The sequence below is a fragment of the Oreochromis aureus genome, linkage group 6 (genome assembly GCF_013358895.1).
Source record: "Oreochromis aureus strain Israel breed Guangdong linkage group 6, ZZ_aureus, whole genome shotgun sequence".
NCBI classification, from domain to species: Eukaryota; Metazoa; Chordata; class Actinopteri; order Cichliformes; family Cichlidae; genus Oreochromis; species Oreochromis aureus.
The window spans coordinates 26,994,464-27,019,269 of record NC_052947.1 but is presented as its reverse complement, the minus strand read 5'-3'; the positions used below and the strand labels follow the sequence as shown (position 1 = coordinate 27,019,269).

The window sequence follows — 24,806 nt, the reverse complement described above, 5'->3', positions numbered from 1 at the left end:
ATGATTTGGTGTAAAAATCTAATTTAACAGTATTGGTACTTACCAAAATTCTTTTTTATGTTTTTGAAATGGTCAATTCACCAGTGTTTGCAAGCTTTTTAATACAAAATGATATTTCTAATACTAAAATACAATTACTGTTGTTACCCACCAATTCTCAAATTTCAAAACAACAACAACAACAACAACAAAAAACAATTCAAATTTGGGGTTTAACAGTTTGAATTCAGTTAGTTATTTGCCTAATAAATAACAGTAACATTTTTTTAAGACACGTTTTTGACAGATTCTAAAGTTGTGTTTTTTTGTTTTTGTTTTTTTTTTGTTTACATATACCTACCTGAAAAGCATCAGGTGGAAAAAGCACACTAGTGGTTTCATGGCTAACATACAGCCCTGTACAGAGTTGAGTAGGCATTAGTAACAACAGAGCAAACACTGATTAAGTCAAAGACAACATGAACTAGAGGAGCTAGTGTAGCTGTGGTTTGCAAATTAGCTTGCAGATCCACAGTGACTATTTGTAGGCTAAAGTGACTTTAAATAGTGCACATTACATGATATTTGCTGACTGGATGGTACCAGCTGAGCAGTGAGCTCATGTAATCATGTACTGGTCAGAAATCCCTGTCCACAATGGCCAGTTGGATTGGGTGCAGGTTTTGACTTTATAACCAGACACTAAATTTAAGGATGATACACAAAGCAATACGTTTTTACCTTTTTACCTTATTTTTAGCTTATTAAATGTTAACTGAAGTCATGACAGCACTGAGGTCCAATCAGTGAAGCAACAATTGAGGTGAGTGTTAGAGCTGTCTAGGTATGTGACAGGATAATAGGTTGGCTATCCAACATCTACAGGAGAATTAAATTAAAAAAACAAACAAAACAACAACAACAGCAAACCCCCCAAACACCTTTAGTCAGAGGCCTGAGAATGTAGGATACAAAAACTACAAAACAAGAATTTTTGTTTTTGCATGTCCTTTTAAAATGTTGCAAATTACTAAACAGGAGCTACTGTGAGTGGTTATGCAGAGGGTGCATTCAAGGATGCACACTTTTCTAAGATAACCACCTACCATACTGAAAAATTCTAGCGTCATCTGTAGCATTAAGCCCTAACTCACAGAATCAGCAGAAAGTTTAATTACTGACATTTGTTAACAAGTCTGTCTTTGTGGTCTATGTAGATACCATATCTTGTATCGTGTGTGTGCTGTTATTAGTCAGAGCTCAAATCTTTGCAATTCACAGTACACAGTAAAAAACCAGATTGATGAAATCAGATTCTCCAGTCAGAAGGCCACACTGAAGTTTGATTCTTCAATGCGACTTCTTACTCCTCCCTCTGTAGTGTGCTACCTCACTTCTCATAGACTGCTCCCAACTGTTTTGGCTGTCAGCTTTATGTGAAAAAGATCACGTCTCTCCCTGGAGGTGGATGAATAGATGGAAATCTGGATGAATGTGAACGCTGGGATGATTTTAACAGATGGGACTAGGAGCAACCCTGGAGCATAATAAAGGTAGGAGGAACCTAAGTAAAGACCAGACACAATACAAAACCCACATTAGCATTTTGATCCATTCTTTTTTTTTATTTTCTGATTTTTCCATCACAAAAGCCCGGAGGACTTTTTAAAAATCCAACTGAAGGCTCTAAAAGCTTATTTATTGAAAAATAATCTTGTGCCCTTTATCTTTGTCCTCTCTTCTCCTCTTTCGTTTTCTGACCAGAGATGATTGCATTGAGTGATGTTACCTCAGACTTGGGTTTCAGTCTGATAAATTATTCTGTCCATCACAGGAGGAGGGGAGAAAAAGCTGGGGAGATAACCTGGTTGTCCATCATCCTTTGTCCATGTGCAGAGAGGAGATTGGATATTGACCTGAGGTTGCCTTCTCCAAGCCAAGATATTTGAAGACTTTGTCATGGAATGACAGTGTAGTCCCAATACTCTGCAGTCACATGCTTTTAAAGGGTATATTTTTCAACTGAAACCCCTTATTTTGGTGGGATACAATTCCAAAAAAATGAAATGTTGTGTATAATATCATCAGTCAGCATCTTGCAGAAACTATTATTCTGTACGTTTTTGTGAAAGTCTTTTAGCTTTGTGAGTGTTAACCCAGTCTCTGGACACTTGGAACCACTCGAATGCTATTTTAAAAAGGTTGTGGGTACTTTGAACATGTAACATATGTGAACCATTCGCAGAGCACCTCCTGTACCACTTAAACCTTTCTAATTAATGTAAATTGCCTCCCGAGGTGTTAGAACAACGTTTAAGTGCTGCATGTGCTCTGCAGAGATCTGCTCTGCATTTGCAAAAATAGGCAAGTGCTCTATTTATAATTATTAAGGTTGATGCGAGCGGTCCTTTAGCACAGAAGAGAGTCATAAACTGTTTTTTTTTAAATGGTTATAACTTATTTTGCCAGGACCAGCTGGCGTTTGTTTACTTATACCTTAAAAGGGTCGCGTGTAGTCTGTGGATGTTAATTACTCATATCACAGAAACTGTGAAAAACTAAGTTTCACAGCACTGTGCTAGATTAAAAAAACACAAAAACAAAAAATGAAGGCAACACAATCCCAAGAATGAAAGCTCAGTGTTTTGCTTGCTTTGCCTGTGAGTCACTCTGCTGCAGGTGAGCTGCAGGTGTAGCCAGTAAAAGATGCATTTCATGGCACATCTGCTTCTTGAACGGTCCACATGTTATGTGTTCAGTGTAGCCAAAGTGTCTCCAGTCTGTTGCAGTATAACATCTGTTATAACAACTACAGTCATCAAAAATCCTGTGATACAACCCAGGCTCAGTTCCAGTGTAAACTCTTTAAATCCATGCATGCTTCTTCGTCACAATCCTACATTTACTTTTCGAGAGAGGCTGGCTCTCTGCAACACCAGGTGATATGTCACAGCTCTACACTTTTTTCTCTTTCTCTTTGTCCATGTCTTTTCTGTCTGTCTTTCACGTGTTCTGTCATTATAGACAGTCTCTGCACAGCGCCACCTGCCCATGGCGGAAGTCCCTGCAGGGGCAAAGACGTCTGTATTTAGGGGAGTGTCCTGCACAGCTGAAGAGTAGCGGTTCCCTCTGAAGGCCGCACTCCTGCCGCACCACCGAGAAGGCTGGCAAGATGTGGTTAATCTCAGAGTCTACAACTTCACACTGTACGTCCAACCTGAGGAGTGAAAAGAGCAGCAGAAGTCTAAAAAAAAGAGATCACTGAGATTTATCAAGAAGAAAAGATGAAAATAAAATTCACTGTTTCATCTCAGACATGTAACAGGAAAGTGGAACTGGCATTAACCTGAAAATAAATGGGAAGCAGAAACAAGGAATGGAAACGAATTCACCACTTTAATCACAGACGAACGAACGGGAGGAACTGAAGGAAGTGAAAAAGCTACGGGGAAGATGGAAAAAACTATGGAGCAGGTATGAGACATGAGCATGAAAAGACAAAGAGAAACAAAGAGGAGAGGCATCGTAAACCAACACAGCTAGAAAAACAACAGAAACAGAAAAATGCTCGAAGGATGAAGTAAGAGCAGAGAAAAGGAGTTAAGGCTGAACGCAGTCAGGTGGGAAATGCTCGAAGGAGAGACTCAACTGCTGACAGGATTTCTGTCTTGGAGCTTGAGAAAAGGAGATGTCTGAAAGTGAAGTTTCTGGTTCAGCAGCCATGGGCTGGTACAGTAAACTAAATAAATATCAGAGTCATACTAAGGTCAGAGACGGCCTAAACTGTACTTAGTGTCAATCTTCAGTTTAAATAGAATGTTTTGAACTCTTAATCATTCCCAAAATCCAGCTTCTTATGTTAAAACTCGTAAAATAGAACCTTTTTTCATTTTGGCCAGTTCACAGGCTTCACTCCCTGCAATCAGAACCACCATCCTTCAAAACCACAGCTACAGATATTATTGCATGGAGTCTTTTAGATCAGTCGTCTTTGTTTAAATTTGTGTGACGTACACAAAGATCGCTTGGTTGTTTCAAATTCTCCTTTTAATTTAATTTAGACATGACAGACTATGTTTACCACAGATGATACTCCTCAGGTAACGCTGACAACGTGTGATGAGGTGTTGCTTGGTAAGTTGTAGGAGTGGAGTGTTTGATGAGGAAAGCTTGATTGTTGGGACTAAACACTTAATTAAAGCCTCGCTAGCAGGCAGTTTGTACTCTCGGCTGACCTACCCGCGCAGAGCCTCCTTGTTGTTGATGAAGCGAAAGTGAGCGGGTTCACAGATGAAACCAGCTGACTGGCAGGCCTCCACACAAGACTGGCCCTCTTGAGATACAAGCAGCCTGAGGGAGCTGAGAGGAGGCCAGGCAGGGGGAGCTGTCACATTGGATGCCCAGCCAAGAGCTGTAGTGTTGGGCAGGGGCACAAACAGAGGTCCCATCATCCTGCTGCCACCAGCGGACCCCTTTCTGGAGAGGTTGGCTGGAATGAAGGGAGGCTCTGGGGCACAGAAATCCTGCAGGTGAAATAAATAAAATAATTTTTAAAATCAAATAATTGTAGAACTGTAAAATATTACCAGACTAAATAAACCTGAGTCAGTTATTGTCTTTATAGTAAAGTGGCACCAGGTAAGTTGGGCCTCCTGTCGTATGAGCAATCCTTTATAAGGCTCCACTATCACAGTTACAGGCTATATCCAATAATGTAAGAAACTTTCATACAGGCTGCTTTAACCTAACGGCTGTACTCGAAAATGTGTCAACAACAAGAGCATAGAACCAGCTGCTTCTCAGGAGAACAGCAGCAACAGCTTCAGTCCTACACAAGATGCCTTAAATATTGAGTGTAGGTCACTCAATTCTGTTCCTTAAGGCATCCAAGCATGTGCATTTGTCAAGTGCAACACACACTAACTGTAGTTATCTGCAGTTACGCTGGTAAAATGAAAGTGAACAGACTTGAGGAGAACATGCATAGAGCACATGTTAATGCAGAGTTCTGCTTCTCAGAAGACACATTAATATTTTAGACCGATGGACAGAAAGATGTTAAAAGATATTCACTCAGCCCAAATGTTGTACATTTACTAAACACAAAAGATTCAATAAATGTTATTTTTAATTTTAAAGGCACATGTGCAGTTGTGGCTTGGGAAGATGCTCCGAATCGAAATATGGATGTTTCTGATTAACGTAAGTTTAACAACAATAAACACAGTGATCCAAGCATATAGAGTTATAGTTAAATGCAAATGACAATTTTACATTTAAAAAAGTGTTTTAAAAAAAATCATAGATATAAAAATATGATAAAACCTGTAACATGTGGAAAATGCGACAAAATCATGACGCTGCTCCAGCTGCTCCAGATCAGAGTATTACTATCGCCAAAAGCTTTGTTTTCTACATTATAATAAGTGAAAAATTAGAGTGTCGAGGGTGGGATAACGCCAGCTGTGAGTGTTACTGAAGCCTGTAACAAGGTGATGTTCTGACAAATGAGTATTCATGAAGTACTCAGACCCCATCCATCTTTGAACTCTGCCTTCATTTGGAGCTCGGCTACACACATTTAAATTTGTGTGACTGCAGCTTGCTCAGCGTTCAAGCTATCACCCTGACAAAACCTGTCCCGACAGGAAGACAGAAACACCTGCAGAGCAAAAATAAAACGTTGTGGTAGTTCCTGTTAAAGTAGATCTCTCCAGGATCATATCTGGCCACGGTGACATTCAGAAACACACAGGGAGACTCGAATCACAAGGCGAAGGCTATGCTATGCTACTGCAAACCAGCTGCAGGAAGCGGTTCCTTTGGAAAATCCAATTTGAACAGAAATGTAATTTAATGTTCTCCTGTTAGTCTTTCAACAGCTTTCCGGGTCCAAAACAAGCTGCAAGTCAGGAGTGAATAAAAGTCATTGAGAGAGCTTCTGTGGTTTGTCTAACATCTTGTGGGGGGCTATAAAAAACGGCTTTTATCCTAGTCCTTCATCATCATTATACCCACACTTGTGTTCTTTTTCCTTACTCATCCCTCCTCATTAGTGTCAGAAGACCTTCTGCTTTAAAGCCGGAGGGCAGATATGTGGCTCGTAATAAGAGTTAGCATGTCGATTAATCGCATGCCCACATACATGGGGTACATAATCTCACACGCACACACACACAGGCCTAGATAGACGACATTCTAGGTGCTGAATGCACAAAGTCGTGAAATATTAAGCAGTGTAAGGGTTCTGAAAGCTTCAAAAAAGAACGTATATAAATGAGAGCAAGAGCTGACTGAAGACAAAAGAAAAGGAGAGTATAGGCAAAGCGCATATGTGCAGACATTGAACTGTAGACATTTGTAGCGACACTCACCTGATGCTGTATGTATGCATGTACTCTCTCGAGCATGCCCTCGCAGGTGTATTCATAAGGCAGATAAGGCTCGACCTGAGAATCACACGTGAAAACACACAATCATCACCACGTTATTATTGCCACATTTTACTCGCACTAAAGTGTACTTTTCGTTTTCCTTCCGCATCATTGTTCTCAGTAATTGCAATGAATTGTCTCTTCTCCTTGGTAATTTGAGCTGACGAATGTTTCTATTGTCAGGTTTCTGCGAGGCCTAATCACAGTATGTCACTGCTTGGAAAATCATTAGGCTTTATTTGCATACCAATAGATCATCTCCTCCTTTGATGTGCTGGTTTTATAACTAAAGCACACTCTAATTAGAGATGAGCTGGAAACACCATATATCTTTTGTGTCTCTTGCTAATACCAACATGTTCAATACTTGCTAACAGACTGTCTGACACAAAAGCCGATGAATACGAAAGAGTTGCAACTGCAGTGCTGGGATTAATAAAAAATGAATTTAGCAGATTTAATAAAATGCTAGACTGCTGATATTCAACATCAGCCACACTGTACAAAGACACAAGTTCAAGTTTTATATGAACTAAAATGAACCTGTTACACACTCAACCAGATGAAAACACATTTTTGTATTTCTAACTTCAAATACCAAGCTTTGGAGAGATCGAAGTGGCTTGTCTTTATGACCTAATGTAAAGACCTGCCTTTGTAAATGATACATGACTCACTAAATTGCATTTCCAATGTGAAATCAAAGTAGTCTAATGTTCAACCATCTGTGAAATCAGACTTGGCCCATTTCAAGTGAAAACCACTGAGAAGCAAACATGCAGGGACGGTGCAATTTAGAAAGCTACACACTGCAAATCTGATCAAAGCCTTATGCTAATCTACTTTATAAGCAGGAGCAGAAAGCAAACATTTGAACAAGGACGGGCACACAAGCTTCCTGCAAAAACAATCAATGGACGCGTCCTTTTTCTAACAGCGTTCTCATTCGCCTTTGCTTAACCAGGCATAGTGACCCAGGCCACGTTCGTATTTACAGGTGTGGCTTTGAGTGGAGCTTTTTGAAAAGGTGCTGGCAACACTGGCAGCATGTGGAAGAGAAGCTTTCAGGTTTTGGGTGTATGAAGGCATTTAGCAATGTTTTGCTCTATTTTTTTTTTTTTTATCACATTTGTGTAGTTTAGACTTGTGACCTTCTCTTCTTTAAGTCCTTTCTCATTTTCTTATCCTTGGCTGATGTGGACTTCACTCAAAAATTAAATAGAATGAAAATCCCATTTGCATGGTTCGCTAACTGAGAAGATCTACATGATTTTCTTGGCTGTTGTTGTTGGTCACATAAATCATCCTATCTCCAAACTCTTTTAAAAGATGTGCTTAACAAAACCTTCTAACCGACTGGAGTCCAGAAACCCTTGTGGTTGTATACCTCCACCAATCAGTAAAGTTGGAGAAGTTGGATCATTTATTTCAGATTTGGACAAATGTGAAATATCGTGACAATGGAAGTAATCACTTGAAATGAAGGGAACTGGTCTTCTTTTTGATTTATGAAGGCATTTCACCTCTTGTCCAAGAGGATTTTTCAGCTCTGAAAACTAATGGGGACTGCCAGATATTTAACCTGTAGTGGGGCTGTCCCCTTGGAAACAACCCCACCACATCCCAATAATAGTTGACCCACCCTGGGGTTGTATCATCCAACACCTACATGACCCAAAAATAAATCCAGTTGCCTTTATTTCAAGCCTAAGAACCTAAACAGACCTGTCACAATCGACCTACTTCTCTTTCTGAGTTTGGCATTGAATAATGACCATCATTTTAACATAACAAGTATGGCCAAAAATGTGTTTATTAAGGTCAGAGTGACCTTGACCTTTGCCCACCCAATTAAGACTACTTCATGTGAACGTTAAAGTTAGCCACATTTAAAATGGCAATTCCCATAAGACATGGAACAGGGAATAAGAAAAGAAAGAAAGAAAGAGATGGAAAAGGGATTTATTTGAACATGAGGACTTGTCGGCCAGAGATTGCTTTGTCTTGCATGACTGAACATGAGCCTCTGCCTCACACACGGTTTGTGTATGCCCGCGTGTGCCTCGAATTTAATGGCTGTAATGTGCAGGTGAGGCTGTGTGTACTGATACGTCTCATCTTTGCAATTTCAGTGTATGAGTTGTGTTTATGTGTTTGTTTGGGTGCTGGGGGTGGTGCGTGTATATGTTGCATGGGTATATGTGAGTTTGCTCGGGGCATTGTGCCTCCAGTGAAGGGTGAAGTGGTCCATCAGCTCTTTCTCCGTGGTCTGTCAGTGCAGATGGAGAAGGCACACTAAGCCAGTGTTGCTGAACTGTAGCTTGTCTGACTACGCAGACGAAAAGATGAGAACAGCCTCTCTCACACTCACACACACACACTCACACACACACACACACACACACACACACACACACACACACACACACACACACACACACACACACACACACACACACACACACTACATATATCAGCTTTTGCTTAATCTCCCTACATACCATCTCTAATCTGCAAAGGGCAGACTGTTACAGAATGTTTAAAGGATCATGCAGACAGCTGTCTCCATGTTTCCTGCTTCCCTATAGACTGATGCCTTGTTCGAGTGTTACTGTGACTCGTATTATACATGTAAAATATGTTGCATGTCTTGTGGGATGATGTGTGTTTACAGAGTTAAATGCCAAAAGCGTTATACCTCAGCCATAAATGAATCCAGATGTATGTATCCATCAGATTTGACAATAAATTTGAATATAACTTAGTGGATGCAGAACAAAGTTACCATTTATAAATTCAAGAGGCCAGTTTTTGTGATGCCAAAATGGTTAGGATGGTCAATTCTCTAGAAATTCAAATCTGCGTGAAAACTAGTGATTCACAGCTTCACCTCTACGAGTGTAAATGCATCTGCAGTTTTGAACTTCAATAAACATTATTTAGTTTCAGATATAAAAGGTCTATCCCTGTATTTTAGAGTAGAAAATATGCCTGCTTGGCATATTGGATTTCTGTTTTATAAAGATTTTGTGACTGTGCAGATGCTTGGTCAGTGTACTCTCCATCTTTCACTTTTCTGCTCATATAATTCATTTTTTTCAACATTGCACCCAATTTCAATGCTTTCTAAAAAGATTCAGTGTACCTGGCTGACTCTTTAATTAACCCCGCTCCCTCTCTCGGAAGCTAGCGTCCTTAATCTATATCACATTCACTGAATTGAAAAGTTCAGCACTCTGCAGTATAACTCCGCTACCTACAGACGGCAAACTCCCTCTGGAGGACTTGACCACAGCAAAGTTATTGTGCTGTTTCATCAAAGTTTAAAAAACTGTTATTAGGCTCACAGCAACAAGAGAAGGTCCAGCACTTGTATTTTATCACAGCTTCCTGATGACAAGGGAAAACAGAATATTATATACCAATAGAACAAACCATGCTATCTGTAACTCTAAGAGTTATTTATCATTGAAAGCTATACAAAAATGAAACGTTATATTACAAGAGCCAAACAAGGCATAAACCAACTGCAATTTTCCTGGCCACAAAGGCACGAAAGCAATATGTGGATAAGTACATGTAGCTATTCTTGGCACCATCTGTGAAAACAAGTTTGTTAAAACAGAAAGAAACACCAGAGTTTATGTCCCTCTTTCAGCATGAAGACAGCTTATATGAGTGAAAGAGCACCCAATCACGGTTAACCTCATTTATATACAGCAATGTATGATTTAACTCAGTGTAACTAATTAGTGGACATAACAGGATAAACGGTTATTTCTTTTGTCTTTATGAGTTATTTTTTTAAGCACTGTTATATGTGAGCACCTTGGTCCTCATGATTTCCTTGATAGCAGAGTCAAACTCCACAGAGTTGTTGTAGTCCACTGTCATGACGTGAGGTCGGCCAATGTACTGCTCTGCGTACGGGTGCTGGGAGAATACCTATAGAAAACAAATGCAGTCTACTCAGTGACAGCTCTATAAATAGCATCTCTCCACAAAGACAACGCTATCAGTCCGTTTTTCTGTATCAAATGAATACTGTCAATCATTATTTTGTATAAAGACACATAAAAATAGTTATACTGTGTCCATTAGTGTGCCAACAATGCAATCTGGATCTAATGTTTGAGCCACTGCTTTAATGAATCTGTTGGCAGCATGACTGATGGTGGGAAGATATAAAAATAACGAACCTACCTCTCTAGATGTGGGCTTGCCTCGGAAAAACTCATGATTTAGTGAGCTGTGGGGTGGGTTGAACTTGGGCTGGAGGAAAATGCAACCATTGGCTATAGCTTCAAGAGGGGCCGGGCCCTCGTATGGGAAACCAAAACCAATGAAGAGCTATCAGAAAAAAAAAAAAAAGATAAATCAGGGATGTAATTTAGTGATTTTGTAATTTAAAAGCAGCAGAATTTAGTTTAGAAGTTAGAAAAGCAGAAGAAAAGTCTGTAAACAGTCTGTCCATTAAACAGTGGTGACAATAACCACATAAAGTATAAATGCAAAAAAAGTAATTTTTTTTCATGCCTTGGCCTTCCGCAATAATTGCTGCAGCTCGTGCTGGGGCAGCAGGCCGTGGTTCTTCACAAAGGCTGGGACCTCTGGAGGTCTCTGGGTCTCATAGTAGACTGTGCCGTGGACTTCCATGTATCTATGGAGAATCTGGAGGAAACTCTCTTTACCCTGCTGGAAGAAGATGGTTTGGTGAGACTGATGAACTGCGATGACATATAGATGGGTCGTATAGAAGAAAGAGTGTGTAATAGGAAGAACACCATAAATAATTTTTAAAAAATGGTGACCTATCTTTTTTCTTATAATAGTAAATATATAGTTAGAGTGGGGGATGGTCATATTAAATTTAGCTCAAGTTTGATATAATGAGGTCAAAATCCGTACTAGTAATCTTTCAAAGACAAAAGCTCAGGCTTCAGACTTCTTTAAACGCTCCATTTCAGGCAGTTTCTCTCTACTCTTGGCTCTGTATGATGTCGGTCAGTGCATCTGTTCCAAATAACTAAGGCGCACAGGTCTGGCTGTAAACACAGAAGCCCCAGAAGAAAGAAGGACTGCAAGGGGAGGTAAAAAGGCTTTCAGGTACCAGTTTAGCTCACTGGTTGAGCAGGTGACCATATGCCACATGAATGAAATGCAGCAGCCAAACCTACAGGCCTTTGGTGCGAGTCTTTCCCAGCTCCCAACCTTTCTGTCAAATCCAGAGTGCTTAACTATCCAATGAAAGCAAAAATCCCCCCCCATCCCAAAAAAGCTTGTTTCACACAGTGGATAAAGTGGGCCAAGAATCCAAGAGTACAAATATGAATGTAGAAATGAGCATCATAGGTCCTCTTCAAAGAACTTTTGCTCCACTACAGTGTGCTGAATATTTTCATGTCTTCTACCTCATCTGTGTGAATGTCTGTATGGATATCTCATTTTATAAAGCATATGGAAACAGATTATGCCTCACATTAGTGGTTCTTCTAATCACTATCTGTGCTTTTCAGTCACCTGACTGACTCACTACCCTGGTGGGCAAAACATTACTCTAATGTGACGGTCAATAGTGGACAGTCTGTAGTAGTGGAGGACAAAAGTGTTGCTTTTTTCCCACCTGTCTTGAGCCAACACTACTTGGATCATCCATCAATGGAGGAAAAAGAAGATAGGAGGCAAAATTTGTGATCCATATTTTGCTCAGGCAGCTTTATTTAAGTCTCTGAAACAGATCCAGTTTGGTGACATCTACGTATATCTTGTACAGAATCCCTCACCTTACACTGATGCCAGGATGAAAGCTTTAAGAGTACAAACAGCTACATGTATTTTCGATCTGGATGGGTGAATAATGCCACTGTGGGAAAGCTGAAGAACAAGAAATAGTTCATTGTTGAAGCAAAAGTAAGCGCTATATAGTGCGTTTTGGTGACTTTTACAGTGTAGGGCTAGAAAACTTCTGTTTGTCACACTAATATTGTATCATAACTGTAAAGTTGTGCGAATATTTTTCCAATGTCAGGTAAATAATTTCTACAGTTTAAATGAGCCATCCGATAGCACAACAACTATGCAGCTTTTTGGCTAAATTAAACTGAAAAACGTTCAAAGGATGGAGGGCAAAGACCACAGTACTGTTTTTGCCCTCCAGGTGGGCGTGTCCCAGTAGCTCTCATGGGCTCTTTGATTTCCTACTTTTTCTACAGGGGTTAAAATCAGCAGTCTAATCCTTTTTTATTCAGTGAAACAAACACAGGGTCGTTAGTTTCATTTGGTTGAATTCTTACTTTCACCAATGAAAAATGCACCAAATATACACACCGAATATTAACATGTAGATGAAAATTGCCTTCTGTTTAACCAGCAATAATTTTTGTGAGTTCTGCACTCCACTCATCCTATTACCTGCTGAGAAGTTTTCTTCACCTCTAATTAATATCGACCTTGATGCGAGAAAGATGGTTGAATTTTGAAGTGCAAAACAAAACAAAAAAAAAAAAAAGAAAAGAAACAAGAAATGAACAATCCTTAATAAAAACAAAATAAAATGTCAGTAAACTCTGTGGAGAAACATCTGGCAGGGAGGTATTTATTTTGCTGCACTGAGGCTTGGTTTTAAGCAGGATAAAGCATTGATTGTCCTTATTCACTTACTTACACTTACTTGTACATACTTCTCTCCTTTTTTAATGTAATAATATATACATTACATACTGAGGGTGAGAAGAAGGGCAGTCAAGGTTCAGCAGGACGACTGGGAGAAAAAACAGCTAACATCAGTTAACAACCAAAATTCAATCATGTGAACGGTGCATAACCTCGACTAGAGTATTGACCGCCGGCGTTAAGCAGCTTACGTTATCCCTCTGCTGTTGTGCCCCCCCTGCGCACGCAGAGCCATAATTGGAGGCTGTAGTAATCGATAGCTTCCTCTGTGAGGATTTTCCCAGCCAATTAGGAGATTAGCTCAAGCGCTAAGTGCAGCAGACAACGACAATGAATTAGCAGGAGAAACACAGCCGTGGAAGAGTACAGATTCCATAACCTGCACTCTCGCTTTGTGACTATGTATGTACAAGCTAACCGTCTCAGCAGGGAATGGATTAGGAATGCTAATAAATATAATCTGCTGTGCTGGTTTTTTGTCCCTTACCTTAATTTGGTTTTATAAAGATTTTAAAAAAGAAGTTTGTATGTATATATAATGTTGATTTCTGTGTGCACAGCGTGCCAGAAGGATATAAACTGCTAAGTGTTCCTACCTTTGTTTATTGTACTTTCATACGTGGTGCTGTACATGAAAAAAAATCATAACAGTTAGTTTTATGCTGATGGAATTGTAAAGCCAGACTTTTATTCTTTAACTCTTTTAGTTCCTTAAATTAAATATTAATATAGTATCTTCAATCTCTTTATGTAAAACTAAACCAAATTTGTAGAACTATTTAATGTTATCTTATATAACCTTAACTGTAGTTTCCAAACTTCATGACAACTATACAGGGGGTGAATTTTCAAACTCATTAGCTTTAATTGTATTGAGGTTTAAAGTTGCAGCAAGACTGTTTTGCCTTGTTCAGCATTCTGTTGTTCTCCACGGGGTGGGAAGCTGCGCTGTACAAGTACAATATGTTTTAAACCAATTCTTCGAGAGCCAAAATTAGCATCCCCTTCCTCTCCAGTACCACAGTGAATAATGGATGCACCAAGCTAACCAGCAGAGAAATGACATGCAGCAGCACGACCGGTCAGGAGTCGCACCTGTCTCTCATGTTGTATGCATCCTAACAAAGTTTGTATGTATTCCTAGACATGGAAATGGTGCAACATTACTCTCCTTCTTTAAAAATTTCTTTTTGCATATGTGTAGGATGTAAGATGAATATAAAAGGAATAATTGGTAAAAGTAACACGTTCTTACCTGAAGCTAATGAACACCCATCCGGTGACAAGGTACCCCACAAGGGAAAAAAGAGAGTGACACAAAGAGAGGAAAGTAAATTGAGGCAGAATTGTAGCCAAACAAGCCTGCAATAATTGGTAGAAACATCTATGTATTACATTTACTTCCTTCCTCATCAAACTGTTGCAGACTTCGCATTCATAACTGCCTTTAAGCCCATCTCTCTCACAGCCAACAACCATAAACTAATCTGGGGACTTGTGTGGGCAGACAGTAGAAAGAAATGGCAGCAAACAATGTTTTAAAAATCCTTTTAAAAATGCAGACACAACTTTTTCTCAGCTACACTGAGCATATGAACAAGCAGACAGTTTTGGAGAGGAAAATTGCCTGTAAATTGAAGCTATACAGTTGTGTATAAAGAGCCCCATGAAGCAAACTGTAATGGTGCAAGCAGCTTGGTGGCTTTCTTCTGTTAACATTTCAGTCGATGGTTTAGAGTATTTGGTTTAAAGATTGTGTCTGCATACATCCAGGCTGAAAGACAACTGGGCTGTAGTGAAAATCTTTCTGCATATACTGTGCAACTATTGTGCACTGCAGTATCTCTGGCAGCCTCACATTTTGTTTCTGCAATGTGAGTATGACCCCAAAATACACAACTACAACCATGAAGAACATGCTCGAGTGGCTAACAGAAGTCTCCAACAGATATTATGCATCCGTTGAGCAATGATTTAAAAAACAAATTAACAAAAGCACGTCTGAGACTGCAAGGAGACATACAATCAATGGAGGTAGCCTTACTCCACAAAAAAAGTTCTCCAAGATGCTGAAAACAATCCATCTGCTATAAAAGTACCACGAAAAACTTTGTAGAACCATGCACCTACTGTATAAGAGAAGTAGTGCTGAAAAGTTAAAGGTTACTTACACCTGATTTCATTTTGTTTTTTTCTCTTTAGTGCACAATATATGGAGTTAATCTATAAAAAAATGAATGATCCTCATTTTACTCTTAGTGTATACAATATGAGATGTTTATGAGCTTATTAAGTGTATTGTACAGGTGTAAACATGTATGTATGTACCTACGAGAATATGCTTGGATACATTATATTATATCTACTGATAATTCTAACAGTATTACATGTTATTTTATTATTATAAAAACTATGCCTCCAAATAATTACTTGTCTTCTTCCACGGAGTCATTAGTGGTTACCACTACACACAAAATTCACTAAACCAGAGTTACACTGACTGTCTGCCATCTGTGTGTGTAAATTGTTGTACCTTCCACATGCTGGCTTCTTTCCCATACACTACAGCCATGTTGTTGACTTTGTTCTGTTGGATGCTCCTCTTCTCCGTCTCATTCAGCTCCTCCGAAACAAAGCCCATGAATGAGTTGTCTGGTGTGTGAGCTGAATGTATTTGTGTGTGTGAGTAGCACAGAAAGGTAGGATATTAGTAGATGGAGAGAAAACAAAACACAAAGAGAAAAAGAGAGAAAGGAAGAAAGACAGTTTTATTGTAAGTAAGTGAACGAGACAGGAAAAAGTACTTTATTTTTGAAGGGTTTAAGTCAGCATGTTTATGGACTCTCTAAGCATTATTAATAGCGATTGTCATGAAGCCAGCTGCTGTTAATGGTAATTGTCTGAGCTGTTTAGTATGGGAATATATGTAATATTTTTTTAAGTCCTCGCTGTGAATTCAGGTATTTCTGATAATCACAACCACCCACATCCAATCCACGGTTCCAAAGCTATGAGCTCTTATAAAATCATTTTTTTAGCACAGCACATTTTTATGCACTGTAGAACTGTAGCGTTGCTAGAGGTTGAATCCGTTATTATAGCTTTGGACAGTGTGAAACGTGGCCGTCCACAGTGGGCCACATATTGATGATATAATGACAATGATCTTACTGCCGAGTGCCAGCTGTAGCTAAACAGGTACGACACTGCAGAGAGTTGAATTGTGGAAGCAGAACAGAGCTAATTCTCAGGGTTTCAGTCAGAAAGTGACGAGACAGGCGGCAAGGAGAGCTTTGAAAAAGCAGATCAGACATATTGTGTAGCATATAAGAGAACCGGAAAAACTGGAGATAAAGCTCCGAAACAACTTGAAGGGATGCTAGAAGCTGCTGTTGCTGAAAATAGCCGTGTTAAACACATTGCTCCAAATTAAAATGAACAAGCAGTCAGACCTGTCAGAAAGTGAAAACACTGAAATGGAGTCATTTTATTATATTTAGAATGAATGTCAACTAATGACAGGCCTTTGAATGTGTGTCTGTGCACGTATGAATGCAAGCTGGAGGTACAAAAAACACCAATTCTCAAGCTGATGGTGTATTCTACATATGATATAAAAGTTGATAATAATAATAATAATAATAATAATAATAATGATACATACGGAACATAGTCATGTACTGCCTTGCATTGAGGTTCCAGTAGCCCCAGTTGGTCCGGTAGCCATGCAGAGTTGCATACTCCTCGTGATTATAAGCAGGCTCCGTGCCAAAGGTGTCAATCACTCGAATATGACACCTGCAAAGAAAATGACAGACTCAGTTCATGTGTAATCCTGTACTACAATATTAAAAAAACACAAAAAAATATTAAAATGTTAGTATATTTTACTTCAAATGGCCCATGAGTTGTTGGGAGCTGTTAAAATGTGTGTGAATTTGCTTTAACCACTATTTGATTTGTAACATAACGTTTTCTAATGTGAAGCAGGATAGCAGGAGGATTTCCTGTCTGATATTGGTGATGTCTGATAAGTATGAGCTCTGGATCATTTGTAGTACTCTAAACTGAAGTTTGTTGGTGAATATGTCACAAATCTTTCTGGTTTTCCATCTTTGACAAAAGTCTTACTGGCACTAGCTGACAGCCAACGATGAGCAATCAAAAGTTTACACACAAAATCACCTGGATTGCCTAGCTAAAGCTACTTTCGGCTGCTCCCTTGCCACAAGGGGTCGGCAGAGTGGGTAGTGCCACATGTTTGATTTAGCAGTTTTTACACCAGATGCCCCTTGTGATGCAACCCAAAAGGGGATTTGCATCTCCAGCTGGAATCAAACCAGCAACCTTTCACTTGCCAAGCAAATGTGCTAACAGTTACACCACTGGAGGCATTAATTGCAGTGTCTAACTAAAAAAATATAAAATATATTAACCCAATTCTAAAAGGTTCTATAGACCATACTTCATGTTGAATATATGTCAAATTATATATTTAAATGCATTTGTGCAGCAGGTCATTCAGGTTGAATGCCACAAGTAGAGTACAAGGCCATCAGGTTTCTCAAAAGTGAAAGGAGAAAAACTAGAAGCTGCCACTGGAGAAGCAGATAAATAACCAAAATAACATAAGCAACCAGCAGTGTGGCAGGTTTGACATAAAAATGACAAAAAAAAATTTTTAGAGGTCGGAGGTGCGATGAGCCGCTGATAGAGTTTCCAGGTGGATGCTTCGTGGCAAAGCACTGAAGCATAACTGAGGTTCATAACAGAATCATTCACCACAGACAGACGCGCATGCAGACGCAGAGCTCACTGTGCCCTTGTTTGCGACTGTGTTAAATCTGGCCAGTATGTGGGCTCAGGGGGGATTAGAGAGAGCTAAAGGAGCAGAGTCCACTTCCTCAGCTCTGAGTCTTTCCTGGCAGATAACCGTGTGTCTGAGTGTGTAAAAGAGACAGATATGGCGGGATTAGAGAGATTCTGCATCTGGAGAGCAATTAGAAGGCAAATATTACATCAGTAAAAAAAAAAAAAAACTGAACTATTTCCAGGCACATGACTCTTCTTGTAGCCGTACACATGTAACGATTTTCAGATGCCAGCATTCGCGCATTACGATTTTATTTCAGCTTCGGTTTAGCTTTGTGATCTTATTTGCTTTTCAGAAACTGCAACAAGTTTGCATCTGCAGTAAAACCCAGCCTGCCAGCTCCTTTCATATGGCCATTGCCTTTCACATCTTAGCAGCCCCTTGACAGGCAGATGCTCTCCGACACAGCAGCGAAGCAAACCGTTCACGTTTTATGTTAGAGGTTAGATTTTTTTTCTACTTAAGCTGTTTACAGTGCAGAAATTGGTTTCTCTGGCTCTCCCATGATGGACTTTTTCCTGGATATTGGTGTAAATAGTGTGTTAAAAAAACACTCATTTGCTGTCTGGAAAGCCTTCACCATAGCGTGATAGCTTTTGAACACCAACTGGACAAAATCTCACATTTTCTCCATTCGTGCAGCTTGTTGCCTCATTTTAGCAACATTAGCAGTGTTTGCAAGAACTTCAGCTATTGTTAATAATGTTTTTTGTGCAATGCACTTACATAAATGTGTTAAAAAAATAAGTTAGAAATGCAGGCTTTAAAGCTTAGAATCTGACTTCCTGCAACTGTGTAGAATACCTAGATGTCTCTTTTGCTCTTTTCTTTTTTTTTTGCATTTACACAATTTCAGAAGCTTCAGTATTGACAGCTTGAAAAATATTCCCCTCTGGGCATTTTATTCTTTTTACAGACAAGGTGACACCCCAATCTTGTTTGACAATTCTCAGCTATTTCTGCCAGCTACTGCAGCATCCAAGAGGCCAACCAATAAAGTGACAAAGCTTTAACCTGGAAAGTAACGTATCAGCAAGAAAACAAATAAACAAACAAACAAGAAACGACAAGCAGCGGCGCATTGTTCATTCAAAGTTCTGAGGATGAAATTCTGCAGAAGATGTTGTGCTTGTATTTGTAAGGGTATCCGAAAGTTGATAATGAATTATTAATAACGAATGTTACTTTCAGTCATCTCTACCCCGTCTTCCTGCCTCCCTCACTCCAACCTGCGGCATCACATATCGACCACTCTGAAATGGTGAAAATGTTTCTGCCACCAGATAAGAGGTCCCAAAGGGAGGGAAAAAGTGGAAGAAGAGGGGATAAGCGTAGGAGTAGCTGAGCTGAATATCTATTGGGAGATCAGAGCACGGGGCTAATCTGGGTTAAACGGTTGCTCAGCGAGACTCGCCAGTCATGTGGGGTTAGGCGAATATGGCAGCATGGTTCATTGTCACCTGCAGTCTTGTGATGTAAATGTGATGTAGGGGATTATAAGAAACTGGGCAACAGTGGACAACACCACCAACATTTAATAATGAATAGTGCAATAATTAATTCAAGAGCAACACATTCTACTGAGTGACTCATTTTTATGGTTGAAATATGGATATACTCAAACCCATAATTATCTGAATTAAATCACCAGACTGATGCGATACAACAGTAATTAGGAAAACAACATGTTCTCCGAGTTGCTCCGAAGATATGTTGCTGTGTCGCAGATGTAATGAGCTACCTCGAGATGCTCTTTTTTTAATTTTTTAATAAAATGATGAATACATCTCTGCTTTGTTTGTGTAATTACAATGCCATTTTCCCTGCTACAGCTTAGACCTCACATGCTGCTCACCACATGCCTCTTGGACATGCAAGGTGTAATAGTGAAAAAGCATCAGACTGCAAAGGGGGCTCTCCACAGCTCTGTGAATGTAACTAGTTGTTAGAGGTCAGCTGTTACCCAAGATGAACTACTCATTGCAAAGTACCTAAGAAACAGTTTCTGTGTCCTGTCTAACCCTGTGATAATCATTCTCCTTCTTGTGTTTGGTTACACTTCTTACGTTAAGACTGGGCTCAGTTACACTCGTCCACAGATTTCTCAAACAGAGAAGCAGAGATTTGTTACCGAGCTGGCGACCAACAAACAGTTGGTCACTCACTGGCTAACCAACAATCAACAGTGAGAAATACAAACTACAAAATATTCCTTAAATGCATCTCTCTGAAAGGAGTGAGCTGCAGAGTTATTCACTAATTCCACCCATTTACTACAATCAACCCAGAAGCCTCTGCCCCCTTTCTTCATCGATGTTAGAGAAACAGAATGACGTGTCTAAAACACAACTTATTGATTTTAGATATTATTGCTATGTTTTTTCCTTGTTGTGATTACAACAATTCTGAAATTTGATGAAGTCTTTGAACATTAATTTACTTGGTTAATCTACTACACTTTTCAGACAAAAATTCACAACTATTGGCTTCATCTACAGCATTATGTATGTATGCATACGGCACAAATTCTGCCCACCCTTATTATAACTGAAGCTACAGCACTGACAGTTGCACATCACTGCCTTTTAAGGAGATTTGTATAAATGAATAGTGATCGAAATTTTCTTGCACCTCAGCAAAGATAGTAATCCTACTGATTAAGTGCTACCTAATCGCTCTGTCTGTATTAGCATTAACAAAATGACTCTCTAAAAAGTGCAGGGATTTTAGCAATTCCTCCTCATCGATCTACTAACTGCCCTGTATAACACGTACACGCACACGTACTGGTGGTTTCCTTCAGTTTTAGCAACAATACTTTGTTATTTGTGTTTTGTTGCAGGCCTCACCCTTTATATCTGCTCCGATCTTGCTCCGTCAAAGCAGTGAATTCATCATGCAGAGGAAATCAATGATGCTGGTCGTATTATCAGATGAGATGGTTTGGATATTATCTTTATCAACTTTCACCATCTTTAACGGCACACGTGCACTGATATACCCTCGAATGTGCGCGAACTCACACACAGGAGTATGTGTGATTCCAAACACCACGCTGGACTGGACAGCACCGTCTCGTTCGGGCATAATTAATGACTGTGGATGTTGGTGGGAACATATAACAAAAGTAATTAAAGGGAGTTGAAGGGTCCCAAAGCACAGAGCACTTGATTAATGATTCCTTTCAGTGCAAGAGACTCAACTAGACCAGACAAGGTGAGAGAGATAGAACGAGATAGAGAGTGGGAGAGAGCGAGAGCGGGGCGGAGAGATCAGGACAGAGTTAGAAAAGGGGGTGGGAGGTAGGTGTTACTGACCTATCCTGCACCTCTGGGGACTGCTGGGTTAATATTAAGCATGAAGCACTGATCCACTAAGCTCAGCTCTCTGGCTTTACAGCAGTATTAATTAATGGCATATGCTAGATATCATTTACCCAAATGCAAATTTGATTGCATTCTTGAGAGTTGTGTGTTAATATGGATCCACATGGGACTTAATATCCTCTGTTCACTCCTCTTCATACATTTTAAATCACTAAAGTGTATCCTTTCGTGAAAGTGAAGATAGATGTTCCTGCTCCTGCGCCTGTATTGCTGGAACATTCGGATAATTCTTTCACCGCAGCCTCCTGGGCGAACAAAAGACTGTCTCCTACAAACACTAAAAGCCACATCCTGTTAGTGGAGGCAGAAATCAAGACTCCACATGGTAATGACGGAGTGAAGAACTGCTGACCTCAGCAAGCAATTAGGTGCTGACTGTCTGTCGGGTGGAAATGCGGGGTTTTGTGTGTGTACAAGGCAACTCACGAGAAGGGAGACAAATGGTGAGAGAGCGGGAGAGAGACGAAAAAAGGTTGTGTGCTGGGAAAATGGCTCCCCAGCCCACCACTAATCCATTTCTCTCACCCATAATTGGATTTTAAAAATACATGGAGTGGCCCTTTATATGTGGTGCCAGGTTGACTCCAGGTAACTTCTACTCCTCTGTTTTGCGGTATCTTTCTCTCTCCGTTCCGTGCTCCATCTGCGCGCACCATCGCTGCTTTATCTCGTCCTTACTCTCGTCTCCTACTGTTTCACTTTCAGTTGGCCTCCTACTCACACATGCCCTCTCCATCTTTTATCTTTCATTGCTGCTTCTTTATGCTGGAAGCCAAAACAAGGAAAGCAAAATGTCAATTGCCGTTATCACATGCAGGGGTCAGACAAATGCCAGTTTAGTGGACCAGAAAAAATGATAGTGGGACAGAGGGTAGTGACTGCAAGCTGTTTTTAAGGAGCTGGAGAGGACAAGGCAAAAGTTAGACTTTCAGTCTTGTTTGTTTCTGAGGCAACAACATGAAAGTCCTCTGAAGATAATGTGGCTTCATATTGCTGTGCTCTGCAGGAATATGCAGCTAAGTTTCTTTTCTTCTTCTCCTTCTTCTTTTGTTTTTTTTTTTTTTTTGAAATGCACTGCGGTACTTTAAATTCCTGTTTTGGGTATTTCTTTATGTTTTGTTGCCACAGTCTCATAACTGTCATGGCCTAGTTTTCCAAGTTGTTGAATCTTTGTAACAATGCCAAAAGCCATTAGCACAATTCTTTAACAGCTCAAAAAATAACCCCTCTTCCTCTCTCTTCTTCTTTTCATGTTTAATCACCTCTTAACCACTCAGCGAGTCTCTGAGTGCATTCAAACAGTAATAATAAGCTGCTGAAACAGGCTTTGACTGGAAATCGGTGCTCAGATGAACAGATTTTTATGTTCCTGTGGGGTAATTAGTACACGCATGCCAATGACAAGCTTTCAATTTTACATGCACCTCTACTACTGTACTACATGTGCTTTTCATTATTGCTGATGTGCTGGGTAATGGAGCATGACAGGTGATGCCGGTGCTGGCTTGTGTGTATGCATGTTGTGCATTCGACTGCACAGCAACATACAAACTCTAATGTGTTTGACATTTTGTGCACTTTGAGCCTGTTCTACCTGGAAGGGGACGCATGATTACAGGGACAGCAAGCGTGTTTTAAGTGTGTATGTGGGTGTTAGTGTGCATCCCTGTGTGTCTGCAACTGTGTGTTTGCGTAACAGTGTGATTTTAACAAGCCAAATGACTTACAGTAAGACATGCATACCTTATTACCAGCAATGATTAATCTATAAACACAGCCAATAAACTCACACACAGACACACAGACACACTCCACTACACACAGGTAAAGCAACACATATATAAAACAACGAAAAGTGAAGATACTCGATCTCAAAGGCACACACACACACACACACACACACGCACACACAACAATGCAGATCGACTAACTTGTGTTTCTTGAGTGAGAGCCCCATGTGTTGCTTCATCTGCTGCAGGCCATGGTAGTCTGTGTAGATGAGGTCAAAGGGCAACGGACCAGTGAGTGGGCAACTGCCTCTGCCTGGGGGCACGCCGAGGAACCTGCAACACAAACCCACAATATACTCACTTTATACAAGCAGAAAAAAATGACAGACAGCCAAGACATGAGATTTACTCTAAAAAACCTCCCCAAGAGCGCAGGGATTGAACTTAAGCTTGGATTCATGCATTCATTATTAACTCACACAAAACCATTTCACTTTGCTTTTGTTGTAAAATAAAAAGTGTAAAGCGAAGATGGTTTTAAAATGTCCTTGGACAAAGCTGGGTGACTGCAATGATGAACGCAGAACCATGTCTATGCTTGTCCGGGAAAGACATTCTCTTATCAGACTTCACAATCTAATTCCCTGGAGTAACGCAAAAACAAATCTTCTATGAAAGCTGAATTTAAAGGTGTGTTTATTGATCAGATAGTACATGATGGGTGATGCTGAGTTCAATAAAAATTATGCAAGTGGGCACTGGAATGTTTTTTTTTTTTTTTTTTTGGCAAAACATAATTCAAAACAAATACGATGAAAAGCACTGAATCTGTAATGACCTGGCTGAACTGTCCACAGAAGCACCATCAGCAATAACAACAGATGGTCAATGGTGATGATGTGTTGAGATTGTGTTGAGAATGCCAGGTTATGCTGTACAATAAGCGCTTATGTGTGCATGAACAATGATTGCTTTGGTGAAATCCAAACGCCAGCATGTCTGTCTGTTGATACATACACTCCTACCAGTTCCAAAAAGTCTATTCCAATTACAAGAAGACTTTCAAGACACAAGCACAGGCACACGCAGGAGCACACACAGCACAGACCAAAGGAGAAAAGATATTTTTCTTGCTGTTCGCTGTACTGTGACTTGTTTTCCATCCTTGTTTGACTCTGTTTCAACACATTGATTGACTTAGAACCTCTCTGCTACTGTGCCAACAGACCTACTATTGGATATTTGACCTGTGAATGGTCTGCTTGCTCTTACTTAGGTCTTACTTCTGTGACAGATGAGGCCGAAGGCTAATGGAGGCTGTAATACAATTTGTACCCCCAGTGAATTTCATCTTGCTGTGCTAGTTTTACATCGGAGTCTCTTTGGCTACAGTACTTATCCAAAGGGTAATTTTATACTGTTGCAAAGCATGACTTACAGGAGCTTTGCTGGCAGCTGCTAACTAAAATCAGAGGAGGGTGAAAACATACAGATAAAGAAGCTTGAATTAAAGGACAGTAAAGCAGAGAATGCAGCATGCGGCTGTTTCATACAGTACTGGTACAGGTTGGAAGTGTTTAGTCTTTCATTTTACAAATGAGATTCACATTATTCATCCATCCATTGATTCATCCACTGCTTACTGGGGTCTGAGTCACAGGGGCAGCAGTCTAAGTGGGGCTTGGGGGACTTACACAAGGATAGGGGTGGGGTAGGGAGATATTTAAAAGTC

The 24,806-nt window shown here is 40.0% G+C and overlaps 1 protein-coding gene across 3 annotated transcripts in view; it reads right to left on the bottom strand.

The window, feature by feature from the left end:
- Positions 1–1,301: 1,301 nt before the first annotated feature.
- LOC116310711 (alpha-1,6-mannosylglycoprotein 6-beta-N-acetylglucosaminyltransferase B-like) overlaps positions 1,302–24,806 on the bottom strand; it is a 118,312-nt gene continuing 94,807 nt past the window's right edge. For all 3 annotated transcript variants that reach the window (XM_039613051.1, XM_039613049.1, XM_039613050.1), the window contains 10 exons: positions 23,276–23,407; positions 16,750–16,883; positions 15,619–15,749; positions 14,341–14,346; positions 10,950–11,108; positions 10,617–10,763; positions 10,242–10,358; positions 6,354–6,428; positions 4,219–4,502; positions 1,302–3,196 (listed from right to left, as the gene is read on the bottom strand). In XM_039613051.1, coding sequence (XP_039468985.1) covers positions 2,998–3,196; positions 4,219–4,502; positions 6,354–6,428; positions 10,242–10,358; positions 10,617–10,763; positions 10,950–11,108; positions 14,341–14,346; positions 15,619–15,749; positions 16,750–16,883; positions 23,276–23,407 — 1,384 coding nt within the window. In that variant the 3' untranslated portion in view covers positions 1,302–2,997. The remainder of the gene's footprint in view (positions 3,197–4,218; positions 4,503–6,353; positions 6,429–10,241; positions 10,359–10,616; positions 10,764–10,949; positions 11,109–14,340; positions 14,347–15,618; positions 15,750–16,749; positions 16,884–23,275; positions 23,408–24,806) is intronic.